The sequence below is a fragment of the Lepus europaeus genome, chromosome 1 (genome assembly GCF_033115175.1).
Source record: "Lepus europaeus isolate LE1 chromosome 1, mLepTim1.pri, whole genome shotgun sequence".
Lineage (NCBI taxonomy): Eukaryota > Metazoa > Chordata > Mammalia > Lagomorpha > Leporidae > Lepus > Lepus europaeus.
Genome location: NC_084827.1, coordinates 120,382,625 through 120,401,442, shown reverse-complemented (window position 1 = coordinate 120,401,442; position 18,818 = coordinate 120,382,625). Strand labels below are relative to the sequence as shown.

Below are 18,818 nucleotides of genomic sequence, written 5' to 3'. Positions count from 1 at the left end.
GTGTGATCAACACAAAGATACCCTCAAACATACACATCATAGTAAAAATGCTTAAAGTGAGATAGGGAGAAAACCTTAAAAGCAGCAAGAGAAAAAGGACTCATCAATTACAGGAGTAGCCTTGTAAAATTAACAGCTGACTTACCAGCAGAAACAATGGAAGCCAGAAAATTGGTGGCATAACATATTCAAAGTACTCACAGAAAAAGACCAGTCAACTAAGAATCCTACATCCAGCAAAGCTATATTTCAAAAATCAAAACAAAATAAAGATATTCCCAGATGAACACAACTGGAGATGTTTTGTTGCTGAAAGACTAGGCTTACAGTTAATACCAAAAGAGGTTCTTTTTTATTTATTTATTTGAAAGAGTTACAGAGAGAGAAGGAGAGATAGAGAGATTGATCTCCCATCCATTGGTTCACTTCCCAGAGGGCTGCAATGGCCAGAGCCGGGCCAGGCCAAAGCCAGGAGCCAGGAGTTTCATCTGGGTCTCCCACGTGGGTGGCAGGGGCCCAAGCACTTGAGCCATTTTCCACTGCTTTCCCCAGGCTATTGGCAAGGAGCTGGACTAGAAATGGTCTAGCTGGGACAAGAACTGATGCCTCTATAGGATACTGGCATTGCAGGCAGCAGCTTTACCCACTGCAACACAATGCCAACCTCACCAAAAAGGAAGTTCTTCAACAGGAAAGCAGATGATTTCCAGCCCCAGTCAGTAATTCAAATTAACACACACATACAGACAAAGAGTACCAGAAAAGGAAACTGTAATTACAAAAAAGACAGTATATATCTGTATTTCTTCTTTCTTCTTATACTTAATTTAAAAAGCAATGGTGGGGCCGGTGCTGTGGCATAGCCAGTAAAGCCACCGCCTGCAGTGCTGGCATCCCATATGGACACCGGTTTGAATCACGGCTGCTCCAGCCCTCTGCTATGGCCTGGGAAAGCAGTAGAAGATGGCCCAAGTCCTTGGGCCCCTGCACCCACATGGGAGACCTGGAAGAAGCTCCTGGCTCCTGGCTTCAGATTGGCACAGCTCCATCTGTTGCGCCAATTGGGGAGTGAACCAGCGGATGGAAGACATCTCTCTCTCTGTCTCTCCTTCTCTTTCTATGTAACTCTGATTTTCAAATAAATAAATAAATCTTAAAAAAAGCAATGGTATAAAACTGAATATATGTATTTTTTAAACTATCAACCAATAACAGCTCAAAGGAGGTAAGTGGGAGCAAAGCTCTATCGGGCTGCATATGATTCCAGATAGTAACTTGAATCAACAAGAACAAATGAAGAGAACCAGAGAGCATAAATAAGATGGTTAATATAACAAAATGTCTAAGAATTTACTTTCCTTTCTTCTGACAGTCTTTAAAAGATGCACAACATTATATAAAGTAATGACTACAACAATGCAATGTCGGGTTTGTGACATTAACGTAGGTAATATGTATAACAATAATACCATAAAATGGGGGGAAAGGAACAGAACCACATAGGAGAAACATTTCTAGTAATTAAATATAGTAATTAAATTACTATAAATCTGAAGCTGTTTTGATAGGCAAGATATAAATGTTACACTCTGGAACATCAAACATAAGAAAAATCAACAAGGAAAATAAAGCTACAAAGAACCTATAACTTCAGTATTACGAGGAGACAAAAAACATTGTCATCTTCAAATTACCTCTAATTAGAAATAAAAAGAAAAAAATTCCAACAGACATCCTGCAGCCTTCCAGCTGCAACAAGGTTGTGTAAGTGGAAAGTGAATAAGCAGAGGTTTAAAAGACTGTATCAGGGCCAGCGCCATGGCTCAATAGGCTAATCCTCCGCCTTGCGGCGCCGGCACACCGGGTTCTAGTCCTGGTCGGGGTGCAGGATTCTGTCCCAGTTGCCCCTCTTCCAGGCCAGCTCTCTGCTGTGGCCAGGGAGTGCAGTGGAGGATGGCCCAAGTGCTTGGGCCCTGCACCCCATGGGAGACCAGGAGAAGCGCCTGGCTCCTGCCTTCGGATCAGCACAGTGCGCCGGCCGCAGCAAGCCAGCAGCGGCAGCCATTGGAAGGTGAACCAAGGGCAAAGGAAGACCTTTCTCTCTGTCTCTCTCTCACTGCCTGTCAAAAAATTTTAAAAAATAATAAAAAAAAGACTGTATCAGAAAAAAGTGAGAGTAACTGAAGACTTGGAGGAAGTATAGATAAAATCACCCCCAGGCCAAATACACTTAAGGAAAAAAAAAAAAAAAACTGTTGGAAAATGCAAATAAAACATCACTGTTGGTGAAAATTCTCCCCCAAAACAACTGATCCCGAAGAAAACTGTAAACAAAATATTTCAAACTAAATTAAATACCATCAAACAAGCAATTGGGGACATGAAAAACATATCATGAATCAGAAATACCAAAACTGGAAACATTGGAGCAGGTGTTTGGCACAGCAGTTGCCATTTGGAACACCTGCACCCCATATCGAAGTGCCTGGTTCAAGTCCAAGCTACTCTGCTTCTGGTCCAGTTTCCTGCTAACGTGCATTGGAGAAAGCAGATGATGGTTCAAGTACTTGGGCCCTTGCCACTCATATGGGAGATCCAGCTCCTGGCTTCAGCCTGGCCCAGGCCTGGCTATTGTGGACATCTGGGAAGTGAAACAGCACATAGAAGATGTCTGTCTCTGCCTTTCAAATAAAATAAAAATAAATTTAATTTTTTTTCCAAAATAAAAAATATTAATGGACCAAAAAGAAGAAATCAAATAAAACACATTACTAAACTCAGGAAACAAAAAGAACAAAAAAAAAAAGCACATAAAAAAAGTTTAGGGACCAGCACTGTTATGCAGTGGGTTAAGTCTCATCGCATATCAGAGTGTCAGTTCAAGTCCCTGCTGCTCCATTTCCAATCCAGCTCCCTGCTAACATGTCTGGGAAAGCAGTGGAAGATGACCCAAGTACTTGGGGCCCTACCACTCAATGAGAGATCTAGATGGAGTTTCTGGATTCTGGTACTGGCCTAGCTCAACCCTGGGCTGCTGCAGTCATTTGGAAAGCTAACCAGTGGATGGATAGAAGATCTCTGTTTTTCCGTCTCTCTCCTTCTATCATTCTGCCTTTCTAATAAATAAATCTTGGGGGAAATAAAAGGAAGCCTAAGTTATAAGCTACCCAAAAAGGAAGAGAATGGAGTCAAAGAAAATATAATAAAGGGCATTGAAAAGGGTAGGAAAATGATAATGAAGTAAGAAAGTCAGAGGAAAATGTAGCTGCAATAGAAAACAAGCAAAGGAAGTTAAAGATGTATAACCAATATCCATGAAGAAGAAAAATAAAAAACAAAACAAAATAAACAAAAACACCAGCTTTTAAAGGGCAGGTGTTTAGAACAGTGATTAAAGACACCTGCAATCCATATTGGAGTGTCTACATTTGAGTTCAGCCTCCACTTCTTATAAAGCTTTCTTCTAATGTACACACTGGGAAGCAGCAAGTGATGCCTCAAGTATTTGAGTCCTTGCCACCCATGTGAAGACCTGGATTGAGATCTAGGCTCCTGGCTTCAGCCTGGCTCAGTCTCACACGCTGTGGGCATTTGGGGAGTGAACCAGTGGATCTCTCTCTCTCTTTCTCTTTCAAATAAATGAAAATACATTTTTAAAAAATTTTTTTAAAAAAATCAGGTTCTTACCACTGCTATTTTTTTAATAATTTTTTATTTGACAGGTAGAGTTATAGACAGTGAGAGAGAGACAGAGAGAAAGGTCTTCCTTCCGTTGGTTCACTCCCCAAATGGCTGCTACGGCCGGTGCTGCGCCGATTAGAAGCCAGGAGCCTGGTGCCTCTTCCTGGTCTCCCACGCGGGGGCAGGGGCCCAAGCACTTGGGCCATCCTCCACTGCCTTCCCGGGCCAGAGCAGAGAGCTGGACTGGAAGAGGAGCAACCGGGACCAGAACCGGTGCCTATATGGGATGCCAGCGCCACAGGCAGAGGATTAACCAAGTGAGCCATAGCGCCGACTCCTGCTACTTTTTTTTTTTTTTTTTAAAGATTTATTTATTTACTTAAAAGGCAGAGTTACAGAGAGGCAGAAGCAGAGAGAAACAGGGAGGACTTCCACCCACTGATTCACTCCCCAAATGGCCACAATGATCGGAGCCAAGCTAAACCAAAGCCAGGAGCCTGGAGCTTCTTCTGGGTCTCTCATATGGGTGCAGGGGCCCAAGGACTTGGGCCATCTTCTACTGTTTTCCCTGGCTATAGCAGAGAGCTGGATCGGAAGTGGAGCAGCCATGACTTGAACCAGCGCCCGAATGGGATGCTGGCATCACAGGCGGCAGCTTTACCCAATAACACTACTACACCAGAGCCAGCTTTTTTTTTTTTTTTTAAACACAGTACTATAGATGTTAGATTGCCGCAAAGAAAGAAAAAGAAATAGAGAAATAGGTGGGGCAGGCATATTGTCCCAGGGGGTCAAGCCTCTGGTTAAGGAAGCCTTTGGAGTTAAGTTATGACTCTGCTCCCAATTTCACTTCTTGCTAATGTCACCATTAGCAAGCAATGCCTCAAGTAGTTAGGTCTCTGTGACCCAAGGGACAGAGCCTGGCTCATAGATTTGGCCTGGCTCAACCTCAGCTTTGCCAGCATTTGGGGAGTAAACCAGTGAATGAGAGCTCTCTTTTTCTCTGTCTCTCTGTCTCCAAATAAAAATAATTAATTTAAAAATAAAAAGATTCAATGCTACAACTCAGAAAAATTTCCCAGAAATAAAATACCATTTGAATCTACATAGGGTCCACTGGGTACCCGAGCCAAATGACCCAGGGCAATGAACTCTAAGTTGCACAAGTACAAGGCTTTAACAATACAGAGAGAGAGAGAGAAAGAAACTACATAGGGCTTCCAGGCAAAAAGAAAACAGTCTACAGAGGCAAGTGGGTTACACTATGAGGATCATATTTTTTTAAAACAATATACAAAAGCAAACTAACAGTGGTGCAGCATTTTCAAGAATTTAAGGAAAGGAAGTGCAACCCAAAGATATATCCACTCAAGTTGTCCTTCAAGTATCAAAGTCACAGAAAAACACAGTTGAGTTTTCCAGAACTCAAGGAACTTTCAAATGTGCCTATCCTGAGAAATCTACCAAAAGATGATCTTTGTTTAACTAAAAGATTACTGGTAAAACTTTACCAAAAGAACTGGTTCGGAAAAAAAAAAAAAAAAAAAAAAAAAGAACTGGTTCTGGGGCCAGCACTGTGGTGTAGCAGGTAAAGCCGTGGCCTCCAGTGCCAGCATCCCATATGGTCACCAGTTTGAGTCCCAGCTACTCCACTTCTGATCCAGCTCTCTGCTATGGCCTGGGAAAGCAGTAGAAGATGACCCAAGTCCTTGGGCCTCTGCACCTGCATGGGAGAACTGGAAGAAGCTCCTGGCTCCTGGCTTTGGATAAGTACAGTTACGGCTGTTATGGCCAATTGGGGAGTGAACCAGCAGATGGAGGACCTCTCCCTCTCTCTCCTCTCTCTGCGTAACTCTTTCAAATAAATAAATAAATCTTTTAAAAAAATTTTTAAAAAAGACCTTTCAAGCTTAAAAAAAATAAAAAACTGGTTCTAAGTATTATATCTATTTAACTATACAGTAATGACAAAATCAAGGGATCAGAGGCTTAAAAAGGTATACTTTTAACTGTTTTTCAAATAAAAGAGCAAATCAGTAAATTACATATACAGAATTTCAAATGCTTCAAATACTGCAGTTTTCATTACACTGAACATGTTATGGCATCTAAAATGAAAGCAAGTTAAAATGGAGGTGAAGGACCATAGGCTGTACAGATCAATACCAAATAACAGCTACAACAATAGTAATAAAATTAACACCTGATGAGTATTTAAGACAGAGTTACAAACTGCTTAGCATATTTTTGGAAGACAGATATTTCATTACTTCCATTAACAGTTTAGGACATTGGGCATACAAAATTTCCTCACTTATACAAAGTCACAGAAATATACGTAGGAGAACCAGGATAGAAATCCAGATCTGACAGACTTCATGGTTCATAGTATACCACTTTGCATGCATATTAACAAAATCAAATTTAATTATGTAAGTTAGCACAGTATGTTAATTCATTATAAATCATACTTTTTTGGCTTTATTTATAATAAGTATCTTTCTTAAATTCACATAACAGTTGGTTATTGATGGAGGTAACCAGTTTTTCAGATAAAAGAGAAACTATTTTAAAAGGATGAAAGACCAAATTACCTCCCTTATCACTCTGCCCCTAGACCTACTGCCTGCTCCACTGCACAATTAAACCTTACATTCGTGACACTGAAAACTGGCAGCTTCATAAGACAGACAATACTGTTTCTCAGTTCTAAGCCTGCACACTGCTGTTCATTCTACAGGAAAAGTCCCTGCACTCCTTCCTGCACTTAATCTGGAATTATTTTCTCCTTATTAACTTTCACAAACCACTTTAAGTATGGCCTCTTGGGGAAATCCTTCTTTAAGATCTATTGACCTGATCTTTTCTATATTTTTCCTGCATTTATTTCAATAACACAATTGATCATACTATAGTATAATGGTTTTTTACTATCTGTGTCCTTAAGTGTGCTAGCACAGCACACTGCAATCAGAATTTATAAAATACTGACAATAGATAAAAAAAAGTTTGATGTAATTACTTCAAAAGATAATTGATACTTATAGAGTGGACCCCAAATATAAAGGCATCAAAATAATAATTTAAAAGTATGAGTACCAGGGTCACAATTTAGCCTACCAGTTAAGATGCCCACATTCCATATTAGAGTACCTGAGTTTGATACCAGCTCCAGATCCTGACTCCAGCCTCCTGCTAATGCAAACCCTGGGAAGCAGTCGTCAGATTCATGTAGTTGGGTTCTGGCCATCTATGTTGGAAACCTGAAGTGAGTTCCCAGCTCCCCCTTTTCATTCTAGCCCAGCCCCAGGCACTGTGGGCATCTACAGAGTGAATTAATGGATGGCAGAATACATGTGCACTCTCTCACAAATAATTTTTTAAAATATGAATTGAGCGGACAGGCATTTGGGGAAGCAGTTAAGACACCACTTAAGGCACCTGCATTCCATACAAGAGTGCCTGGGTTTAAGTCCTGGCTCTACTCCCAATTCCAGCTTCCTGCTAATGTGTCTCCTGGGACACAGCAGGTAATGGCTCAAGTGCTTGGGGAAGACACAGACTGACTTCCCAGCTCCTGGCTCTAGCCTGGCCCAGAACTGGTTATTGCAGGCATTTCAGGAGCGAACCAGTGGATGGGAGACCTCTGTCTTTCAAGCAAAATAAAACTTTTGAAGTATGAGTTTTAATACCTATTTGTATTCAATTTCACAACTGATGACAAAAAGTTATTCTTTAAGGTAACTTTTAGATGATACATTAATACAAGTTCCAGAATAATATTTACTACAGAACTATATTGCCCTAAAACAATTTACCATTTCATTTTTATTATTAAAAGGATTCTTGTGATTTTTTTTTTTAAAGAAGAGTATGCTGATCAGAAAAGAAATAAACTGAATAAACTGATGAGAGATCATGATAAAGGTTTGTCACTGGTTATCATTGATCATCATAAAAAAGACCTAGGCTACACCCCAGGTCATCAGCCCAACAGCTGACTTCTATCGCATCACTGAACTGTACAGTTTATTTTCTTCTCTCCTTAGTGTTACTGTTAAGGATCAGAATTTATGCCCTAAAAATCTTAGTTTATTTATTCATGAATGTAGCTAAAAGTCTCCAAAATCTTTTTTTCAAATTGGACCACCTTCTAAAGTAATGAGTTCCTTTGCTAGTTTAGAAACACCTTTTTGTTTCAATTTACCTTATTTCACTGAATTTAAAGGATATCCTTCTTCTATTCTAAAAATTGAAAACAGCCCATGTTCACCTTATCCTATAATTCACCATGCTTATATAAGTCATTTTGTGCCAAAACAGAAGGGAGAAAGTTAACTTTCTTTTGATTTGTGAATAATTTAAATGTTTATGATGAGATGAAGAACTACATTCTAATTAATCTAGTACTTACTAACCAAGAAAAGGATACTGCATGCATACTGAAAAATCAAGACTAACAGATACATGAATCAGTAAAATGTTAAATCTATTTCTTTCAAAAGTCAAATAGTAATTTTAGAAAAACAATAAATACTTTATTCAGTTCTTTCACCTGATAATTCTAACAAGATTAAAGAATACAAAATGTCATGACAAACAAACCACTTTAAGACCTAATAACCACTTTTCTAAAAATTAATTAAAAACTCTAACAGAAAACGTTTAAAAGACCAAGTTGTCTCTTGAAATATGGAAAACCAAAAATTAAGAGGAAGTTTAATAAGATGTTATAATAAAAACTGTATGAAGTACTAAATTAAAATAAACTCTTAAAATTCACTAATCCTTAAATATATAAAACATGTTTTTCTTTCAAAGATCTGATAGCAAAATATCACAGATTTTCACAAAAGTGAGTCACTGACCTGTATTTTTCATAATAAATTTGCAGTTATATTTACCTTCAGATCCCATGATGAAGTGATGGATATCAGGGCCTGTTGACATACGAGGTCCTTGACAGCTTTTTTCTATTGTACCTCTAGGTGTTACCATTTTTATATGAACCACCTGTTTAATACAATACACGATATAAATTCTAGACATCTGTCAATGAATCTGTGTGTCTGTGTATGTACACACATTCACATATATTTATGTAAAACGCTACTTTTAAAATATTGGATTAAGTAATAATTTGTGACACCTTTTTGAATAAGTTTTTAGCAATCTCTGATGTAAGGCAAATTTGTACACAACCTTAAAAAAGGAAAAAATCATTCTAAGATTGTACATCTCTTGATTTGAACTGCTTTAGAGACATTCATCACCTAAAGAATGGAAAAACATATTTCTTTAAATCAAATTTAGTCCAGGGTTATCCATATGGCAAAGAACTAAAGGACTCAAAATATAATCAATGATCACATTTTAACATCCTCACTCTTTGACTTGTTTAACAATATTTATGAAACACTATTATATTAGGCAATATCCTAGGTGTTTAGAGTTATAAGAAAAAATTTTATTCTTGCCTACCCTCTCTTCAATGACACTAGTAAAAATGAATGAAAAGAATGAAATGTTAACTGTGATCAGGTCAAAAATGGAATAAAGAGGTAGAAGTAATAACAGAGTTGAAGAGTAGTTGAAGTAAGTAAATAAACTAGAGAAGAAGGACCACTGCAAGAAATAGGTTCCTAAGGTCTGAGTCAGAAATGGCTAGTTAAAAATCTAACATGTTTTTAGAATAGATTTTTGACAAATAACAGTCTATTCCCTACTGAAGAAAATGAAAAGAGATCATCAATAAGCAATTTACAAGATAAGAAAAATACTTGTCAATGAAGACATTTAAAAGTTGCCAGTGAGGACATTTACATTCACTAGCAATTAAACAAATTCAAAACTAAAAGACAAAAATATAAGTCCAATAAAATATCTAGATATCCTCATAGTACCAACTGGTTCAAGGTTTTTACAAGGCAATTTGACTGTAAAAATCCAAAGACTTTAAAATATATAAATCTAGGAGTTTACCCATAGAAAATAATTAAAGATGTATGCCAAAAAAAATACAAGAGAGGACATTTTCCCCTTTGCTTTCTGTAATTTTGAAATCAAGAATAATTTAAATACCCATTTAAAAAGTTTAATAAACCACAATTTTCAATACAAGAATCATATGAATTCTTTAAAAACTATGGGGGAGTGGCAGGCAGTTGGCATAGCAGCTAAGACATCACTTGGGATGCCCAAATCCCATGTCAGATTGCTTGGGTTCAAGTCCAGACTCTGCTCCTGATTCTGCTCCTGATTCCAGTTTCCTGTTAATGCATACCCTGGGAGGAAGCAGGTGATGGCTCAAGCAGCTTGGTCCCTGTCACCCTCAGGGGAGACCCAGACTGAATTTCTGGTTACTAGCTTTGGCCTATCCAGTCCCACAGTTGCAGGCATGTGAGATGTGAACCAGAAGATAGAAGATCTCTGTCTCTATTTTTCAAATGAATATATAAGTAAACTTTTTAAAATGATTAGGCAAGGGGATGGAGGAATGGGGAAAAGTTGATTAATGAGTATTAAGTTATAGTTAAGAGAAGTTCTGTGTAGTCAGATGAATAGAGATAATAATGTACTCTATTAAAAAAAAAAAAAAAAAGGCTCAGGGGTGAGTGTTGTGGCATAGCAGGCTAAACCTCCATCTGCAGCACCAGCATCCCATATGAGCACTGGTTCTAGTCCCAGCTGCTTCTCTTCCAATCCAGCTTTCTGCTAATGGCCTGGCAAGGCTGTGGAAGATGGCCCAAGTGCTTGGGCCCCTGCACCTGCATGGAAACCGGGAGGAAGCTCCTGGCTCCTGGCTTCAGATTGGCTTGGCTCTGCCCATTGTGGAGAGTAAGCCAATGTATGGAAGACCTTTCTATCTCTCCTTCTCTGTAGTTCTGCCTTTCAATTAAATAAATAATCTTAAAAAAAAAAAAAAAAGAGTTCAAAGAGACAATTTTGAATGTTTTCATGATAAAGAAATGATAAACATTTAAGGATCTGAACATTACACAACATATATATATATATAAACAGAGACATCATATGGTACTGATAAACATGTACAATTTTGTTATCAGTTAAAAAGAAATAGGGGCCAGTGGTGTAGTGAGCTAAGCAGCTGCCTGCAATGCTGGCATTCTGTATAGGACCTAAGGTTCAAGTCCCATCTGCTCCACTTCCAATCCAGTTCCCTGATAACGTGCCTGAGGAGGCAGCAAAAGATGATCCAAGTACTTGGGTCCCTGCCACACAGTGGGAGACCCAGATGGTGTTCCAGGCTCCCAGCTTCCTCCTGAATCAGCCCCTGCCATTATAGTCTTTCAGTGAATGAACCAGCAGATAGAAGACCTCACTTTCTCTCTCATTCTGCCTTTCAAATAAATAAATAGATCTTTAAAAAAAAAAAAAAGAAAGAAAGGAAAGGGAAAAGAAAAAAGAAAAGAAAAAGAGGAGCTGGTGTTACGGTGTACAGGTTACACTGCCACCTGTGATGCTGGCATTTCATATGGGTACCAGATCAAGTCCCAGCTGTTACATTTCTGATTCAGCTCTCTGCTAACATGCCTAGGAAAGCAGCAGAGGATGGCCCAAGTACATGGGCCCCTGCACCCATGTGGGAGACCTGGATAGAGTTCCAGACTTCTGGCTTTAGCCAGGCCCAGACCTGGCTGTTGCAGCCATTTGGGGAGTGAACCAGCAGATGGAACATATCTCTCTTTCTTTCTCTAACTCTGCCTTTCAAACAAAATAACTAAATCTTAAAAAAAAAAAAAAAACAAAAACAAAAACAAAAAAACCAACCTTTTAAAATTCTAGTACAAACCTATAATGGTTTACATTTTAATAGACTGATAAATTTAAAGAGCACATTAAACACAGTATGATCCTCTTTTTTATATTAAAAACTAGATTTTCATATGTATTTGTGGTATGCCTAGAAAAAGGCCTGGAAGAAAAATTATAAAGAAAATTAGATATGGTCATATATATATATATATATAGAGAGAGAGAGAGAGAGAGAAACACATGGCTTTTTTAATACCAACTGAGCATCCCTAACCCAAAAAGTCTAAACATTTTGAGTATCGATTGAATGCAACAAGTAGAAAATGCTACATCTGAACCTATGTGATGGATCACAGTGCACTAAAAACATAAGATTACTTCAGGCTATGTGTACAAAGTATATAAAGCATAAACCAATTTTGTGTTTAGACTTGAGTTTCATCACCAGGATATCTCATTATATATATATGCAAGTATTCCAAACTCCGCTCCTAAAAATTCCAAAACAATTTGGTTTCCAAGTACTTCAGATAAGGGATATTCAACATATACTTCTGTAATATGTATTATTTTTAAAATAAAAAGTTTTTTCTTATTGCTTAAATTAAAATACAGTTATAATTTTTAAAAGAAGCATTTTCTTCAGAAAAAAATTTTAAATTAATTGCTCACTATATCACCCTTTGTTTCCATTTGTGAAGATTCAGGATCTTTATTTTGATTCTGTCATTATAGATTTCAGTTTCTTTTCTTCTAACAGTGCTTCATTATGAAAAAGTACAGGAAGTCTCCTTTCATGGCAGCATGGGTTATTTAACGGCTTTGAGTTGCAGCCCCTTAACACTAGCTTAACAAAGTGTAATCACAAAAGCTCAGGAAATCCTTTGATGAAGAGATATTCACTAAGTTAAATACTTGAGTATTTGAGGTGCACTATAGTTAAAATTCCTTTAAATGACCATAAAAATAAGTGAGGATCAGAATTTAAGATGAAAGTTTATCCCATTATACTAGAAAGACTTCTGAATTTTTAGCTTTTTCAAATAAAATAATGCATTAGGGGCCGGCTCCGTGGCTCAATAGGCTAATCCTCCACCTTGCAGCGCCGGCACACTGGGTTCTAGTCCCGGTCGGGGCGCCGGATTCTGTCCCGGTTGCCCCTCTTCCAGGCCAGCTTTCTGCTGTGGCCAGGGAGTGCAGTGGAGGATGGCCCAAGTGCTTGGGCCCTGCACCCACATGGGAGACCAGGAGAAGCACCTGGCTCCTGCCATCGGATCAGCGCCGTGCACCAGCTGCAGCGCGCCAGCCGCGGCGGCCATTGGAGGGTGAACCAATGGCAAAGGAATACCTTTCTCTCTCTCTCTCTCACTATCCACTCTGCCTGTCAAAAAAAAAATTTTTTTAAATGCATTAGTATATTTTAATATATATTAGTATATATTACTTTAAATGTATATTAATGTTAAAGAACTATATAAACACTCAAAAGATTAATATTTTACTGAAACTATATGGATTAAAAGAATATCAACTTCAGTGAAGTTCTTATAAAAGCAAGTAAAATAAATTAAGACAGTTTCAGAGGACACTGTTGCAAAAAAGTTAAAATAAAATGTACTAAATAATTGCTAATGTAAATAATTACATCATGACATACACTTGATAATCTGTAACTTTAAATATCTCCAAGAAATGATTAAGATACATTGCATGCTTTAGCAGTGCTAAATGTAGCAGTCTATCAAATATTTGCCTAACTCTGATAAAGTTCTTATAATCCCAATAGCAAAAGGATCCACTATTCTCCCCTAAAATTGAATTTAGGTTATTTTAATTACAAAAAGAAAAGCGGGATTTTCAAAGATGTACTCAGGAAAAGAAAATGAACCCAGCGAGATAAGCATTTAAAAATATCCACAATATGAACAAAAATCTTAAATTATTTTGAGTTAACTACAAAGAAATTTTTAAAAAAGATTTTATATTCCAATCAGGTGTTGACAAAAAGGATAAAATTTTAGATTTGAAAAGCAAAGCTAATCAATGATAGGAACACCACTTTAGTAGTTTCATAAATTAAAATTCTTTTCAACTATTATCAAAATATTGACAAAAAGGGAACTAATATTTATGAAACATCTGCTATAGTCCAGAAACACTGCTGAGTTTGCATTCTGTCCTTTCCTCTGAACAACAACTTTATGCAGCAAATATCATTATTCTATTTTTACAAATGAGAAGACCTCTAAAGTCTAGAAAGATAACTCAATTTGCACAGGGTCACACAACTAATCACTGGAAAAGCTGCAAATGGAACAAGTGGAACCTAATTCCTAATTAGTGTGTCCACAACTGCACAATTACCATGCTAACTCCCACCAAAATGGCAGCAGATCAGCTAAAACAAAATGGCATGTATAAAAATATTACACTTTATTTCACCATTTAGCAGAATAATTTCAATCACGCTCCCTGTCTACAGAAAAATCTTTTTTCAGAAAAATAAATGTAAAATCACATAAAGCAACAAAGTATCAATGATGAGATTACCTAAATCTATCAACAAAAATTTTGGTAAAGCTGAAGACTAGGTTTTCACAAGACTTGTAAAATAGCATTTGTGTAGTTTGTAAATTGGATACTGTAAAACATCTACAAAATGTAAACATTAATCACCTGAAAAGGGATATCCTTAAATAACATCTATACTTATGTATCTTAATTGCATCTTTTATATATATTTAATTTCACTATAATAAAAGGGGTATAATTTTAGATAGGTCTATCATCCAATTCTTAATTTTTAGAAGCCTTTAATCATACTATATTAATCTCTACACATAAATCAATTATTATATAATAACCAGAAAGCAATTTACCAGGTCCTCAATGTTGCCATAGATATTCTTCTTCATGCCTGATGCCCGAGTCGAAATCCATCCTCCCACAGTGCTAAATTCCAGGGAATCTGGTTCGTGACCTGTACAATAACCACTTTCCTTAAGCTAAAAAACAAAAATGCAACATTTTACTAGGGAAAATGGTCCCTCTTCACACAGAACTCAACACTCTTCTCACTTTTAGATTTGCATATTTCACTGGTATTTGAATTAATGAAAACCTGTGTAGAAAAAGGAACACTTTAAATTCTGCCTATTAGCAAACTTTGCAAAACTGAAAAATGTGGGCCAAAACACAATTGTATTTTCCTCAGGTTCACTAGACAATTTACTTGTTACATCCTTTTGTTTTAATGCCTGCTGTCCCCTCCTCTTTTTTTTTTTCCACCAACAATTAAAATATCTAGGAAGATCAGATTATGCTTAAATAACTGCCAACTTCACCTAAACACTTTCAATAAATAAAATACTTAATCTCCTGGTCTCCCTACCCTAATATAATATGCAGCAGGCCTGCAGAAAATCCGAGCAAATTGCCTGTACTTAATTCTCTCAAGGAGTCATGTGTTTTAATGTACAGCCATCTGGCTAGGTTTCCTGCATCTAATACCACCATTTATTTGTGATGCGGATCATGCATTCCTGTACATTAAACAGTCACTTGTTTCTCATTTTTCTATATTAGCTTGGCTTTGCCATCTGCACAGCACCTGAGGTTGAATGGATGCCCTTTACTGCAACAACACCAAAGCCATCCCACTGAAATCATTTTAAAGACCCAGCCATCTCCTGTCAAATGGTACAGACGCCACCATCTGCATACCTACTGTCTACTGCATTCAAGCCCATCAATCTGTGTTGACCATTTTGATAGTCATCCAGTTAAGCAACTGCTTCTATTTTTCAAGCAAGCCATGCAGAGAGGTAGAATATGTCAGCTATGTTTGTATCTGTGTATTTAGGTACAGTACGAAAGCTGTAATCTAAAATTCAACAGTGTGTTAGAAGAAATATAATTTGTTAGTTTTTGTACATTATCACTGCAAGTTATTTTTCTTTTCAAATTTTGCTGCTAGGAAAACAAGATTTGAAAGATATCAATTGTTATATAATAAGTGTTTTTTTTTTCACTAAATATTCAATATATTTAATTTTAAGAATTTAATACCCACCCACAAATAAGTAGTTTAAATCCATGGCTAACCAGGCTAAAGTCTATCAGACTGTTAGGTTATATTTCTGTCCTATTTCCATCCCTAAACAAACTATATTAATGTTATTTCTTCTCAAAAGACTGCTACTACTCAATTTTATGAATTTAGAAGAAAAACAGACATTCATTGAGTTCCAAGATATATTAGGCACTGAAGAAGGAATTTTCATATATTCATAGGATTAAAAAAAAAAAAACTTCCACATTACTTACAAAGAAGTCAATCATTCAGTACAAACTTAGATTATTTCTATCAGCATATTCTGTATCCAATACACTACTAATTTGCTTCTTACGTCTTGTAGGCTATTTCACTACTTCTTCCAAAGCAAAAGAGCTACCAAGTATCAGGACTGTAAAACAATGAAAACAAGGATCTAAAAATGTTCCTATGCTTAAGGAACTCTACCTAGCACACTAATTTAAATCAACTTGCTTTTTAAAAATGTAACTTCCTACTAGGTAAATGATATTAAGAGTAATGGGTTAGGAGCTGGTGCTGTGGCATAGTGGGTAAAGCCACCACCTGCAATGCCAGCATCCCATATGGGCACCAGTTCGAGTCTCGGCTACTCTATTTCCAATCTAGCTCTCTGCAATGGCCTGAGAAAGCAGTAGAAGATGGCCCAAGTCCTTGGGCCCCTGCACCCACGTGGAAGACTTGGAAGAAGCTCCTGGCTCCTGATCAGCCCAGCTCTGGCCATTGTGGCCAACTGGGGAGTGAACCATTGGATGAAAGACCTTGCTCTCTCTGCCTCTCCTTTTCTCTGTGTGTAGCTATGACTTTCAAATAAATAAATAAATCTTAAAAAAAAAATGGTTAAAAATCTGAGTATCAGGGGCCAGTGCTGTGGCAGAGCAGGTAAAGCTGCCGCCTGCAGTGCTGGCATCCCATATAGGCGCCGGTTTGAGTCCCAGCTGGTCCACTTCCAATCCAGCTCCCTGTTAATGTGCCTGGGAAAGCAGAGAATGGCCCAAACCCTTGGGCCTCTACACCTGCATCGGAGACCCAGAAGAAGATTCCTGGCTCCTGGCTTCAGATCAGCCCAGCTCCAGCCACTGGGGGCATTTGGGGGTGTGAACCAATAGATGGAACACTTCTTTCTCTCTCTCTTTCTCTGCTGCCTCTGCCTCTGCCTCTACCTCTCTGTAGCAGTGCCTTTCAAATAAATAAATAAATCTTAAAAAAAAAAAATCCAGATATGAGACTTGTCAATTTACCCTAGCAGATAATTTGCATATTATAGAATACATAAAGAACTCTCAAATGGAATTACAAGAAAACAACCCAATCTAAAAATTGGGCAAGCTTTATGTACTTTACTAATTTACTTTATCCTACCAAAAACCTTATGAAGTAGAAATTATTATTATTGTTTTATCGATGAAGAAACTGAGACATACAAGCTTGTAACTTGCCCAAGGTGACACAGCTGGGAGGTATACTTGAGGCTTACAGTAAGTGCTAATTAACTATTAGAAATAAGTAAAGATAATGTGATATTGCTAGTGATGTTATTCCCATGCAGAAAAACCATTAGAGCCACACATCCCTAGACTACTAATAAAGTAGCCAAGATTTAATAAACCTGAAAAATATTCCCTTGAATTCATAACTGATATCTGTGGTTTCCCTTAAATTTTATACACACTAAAATCAATATAATTTACAAATTAAAGAGATTTAAATTCACTACTGAACTACTGTGTTCATGTCATTTTAAAACTTTTAAGACGAAAAAGCAGGACATTTTAATCTGGTTATCTCAACTGATGTAGAACCTGAAGGACACAGAGGTTTAATGAGGAAGAACTTGAACCAGGATCAAAATACCTGTAGAAACCATATTATAGCTACTGGAGGCAAAAAAAAAAAAAAAGAAAGCTCTGTATTGGCATTTAGGGAAATGAACTAGTAGGCAAAATATCAGAAGTTCCTAGTCTAGGAAAATGCCATTTAAATTTCAAGGAAATATGTTCCTGAATTTTAATTCTAACCTTTAAAAAAAAAAAAGAAAACTTGGAAAGGTTAAGATACTACATCAAATGCTATAATAAAGGAAATAAAATTGCAGACATAAAAAAGCCATGCTTTGTTATTTAAAAAATGCTAAGTTGATAACGTGTCATTCAGGCAAATGAAAGATTTTTTCATTAATTATTATTATTCTACCCACTGAAGTTCATTGTCAACTATAATATTTACAAATCTTTATTCTGACTTCTATAAAACCTTGACTGACCACAGATCTTTAACACTACTTCAACAAATATGTTCATCTTTATCCAGTTCTCTGCATCTCTCTGCATTAAGTAGAAAATAAACATAATAATTCAAGTTTTTTCAAAACCTTTCACCCAGAATTGGTCAGGAGAAGGCCAACTTCAATAAACTTTTCAAGAAAGAAAAGGATACCCAAAAAGTGCTATAAGTACTCCAAGAACTCCAATAACTCAGAAGATGAGCAGCTTTTAATGAAATTGTGCATTGAAAAGTTCAACAAATACCAAATACAAGTACCAGCATCTACCTGGCCGATGTAGTTTACCAAGACATGAAAATTCCACGTCCAGTTTGTTCCATTCTGCTCCCAGTACTTCAGTTCAGATCCCAATCGGTCCTTGCCTAAGTTACTGCAGCAGTCAACCAGCCCTAACACAACCCAGTCGTAGCCAAGAACTAGCTAAGGATAAAGGTAAAATTTAACCTTCTGCAAGGGACTTTATAAGGCCCTTTTAGATCTAAACTCTTCATGCTTTCCTGGCCTCATCCTTTACCATCAATATGCCCAATCCGGGGCAATGCACAAAACAAGAATGTGTATTCCCCCAACATCCATACTAGACTTCAGCCATTCATAGGTATCTGCAGTTCCCCAAAAGCAACAGCTATGGCAATACCTCTGCACACAACCCTTCCTCTGACTGTTCTTCCCACCTCATCTCTGGTTTTGGTTAACTGTGATGCATTCTGAAGTCTCATTTTTAAACATCATATCCTCTGTGATATCTTCCTTCCCATGTGGCCCATTCTGATGACTCATGTAGCCTCCATATAGCATTTCTAACTCTGAATCACCAATTTTCTAATATGTATCTAACTTCCTGCCCTAATATAAGCTACCCAAGGGTAGGGAGTAGTGTCTCAATCACTACTGTGTCCTTAGCATTTAGTTCAATGCCTGACCTTCAATAGAAACTGAACAGATTTGGTGAGTGAAAAGTGTTTTGTGAAAGGTACTTCACTC

The 18,818-nt window shown here is 37.3% G+C and overlaps 1 protein-coding gene across 1 annotated transcript in view; it reads right to left on the bottom strand.

Annotated features, from left to right (window-relative positions):
- Positions 1-18,818, bottom strand: part of AGPS (alkylglycerone phosphate synthase) — a 139,446-nt gene that overhangs the window by 68,015 nt on the left and 52,613 nt on the right. Inside the window, exons 9-10 of the mRNA XM_062188360.1 lie at positions 14,337-14,462; positions 8,586-8,694 (exon numbers count right to left, since the gene is read on the bottom strand). Of these exons, the coding sequence (XP_062044344.1) occupies positions 8,586-8,694; positions 14,337-14,462 (235 nt within the window). The remainder of the gene's footprint in view (positions 1-8,585; positions 8,695-14,336; positions 14,463-18,818) is intronic.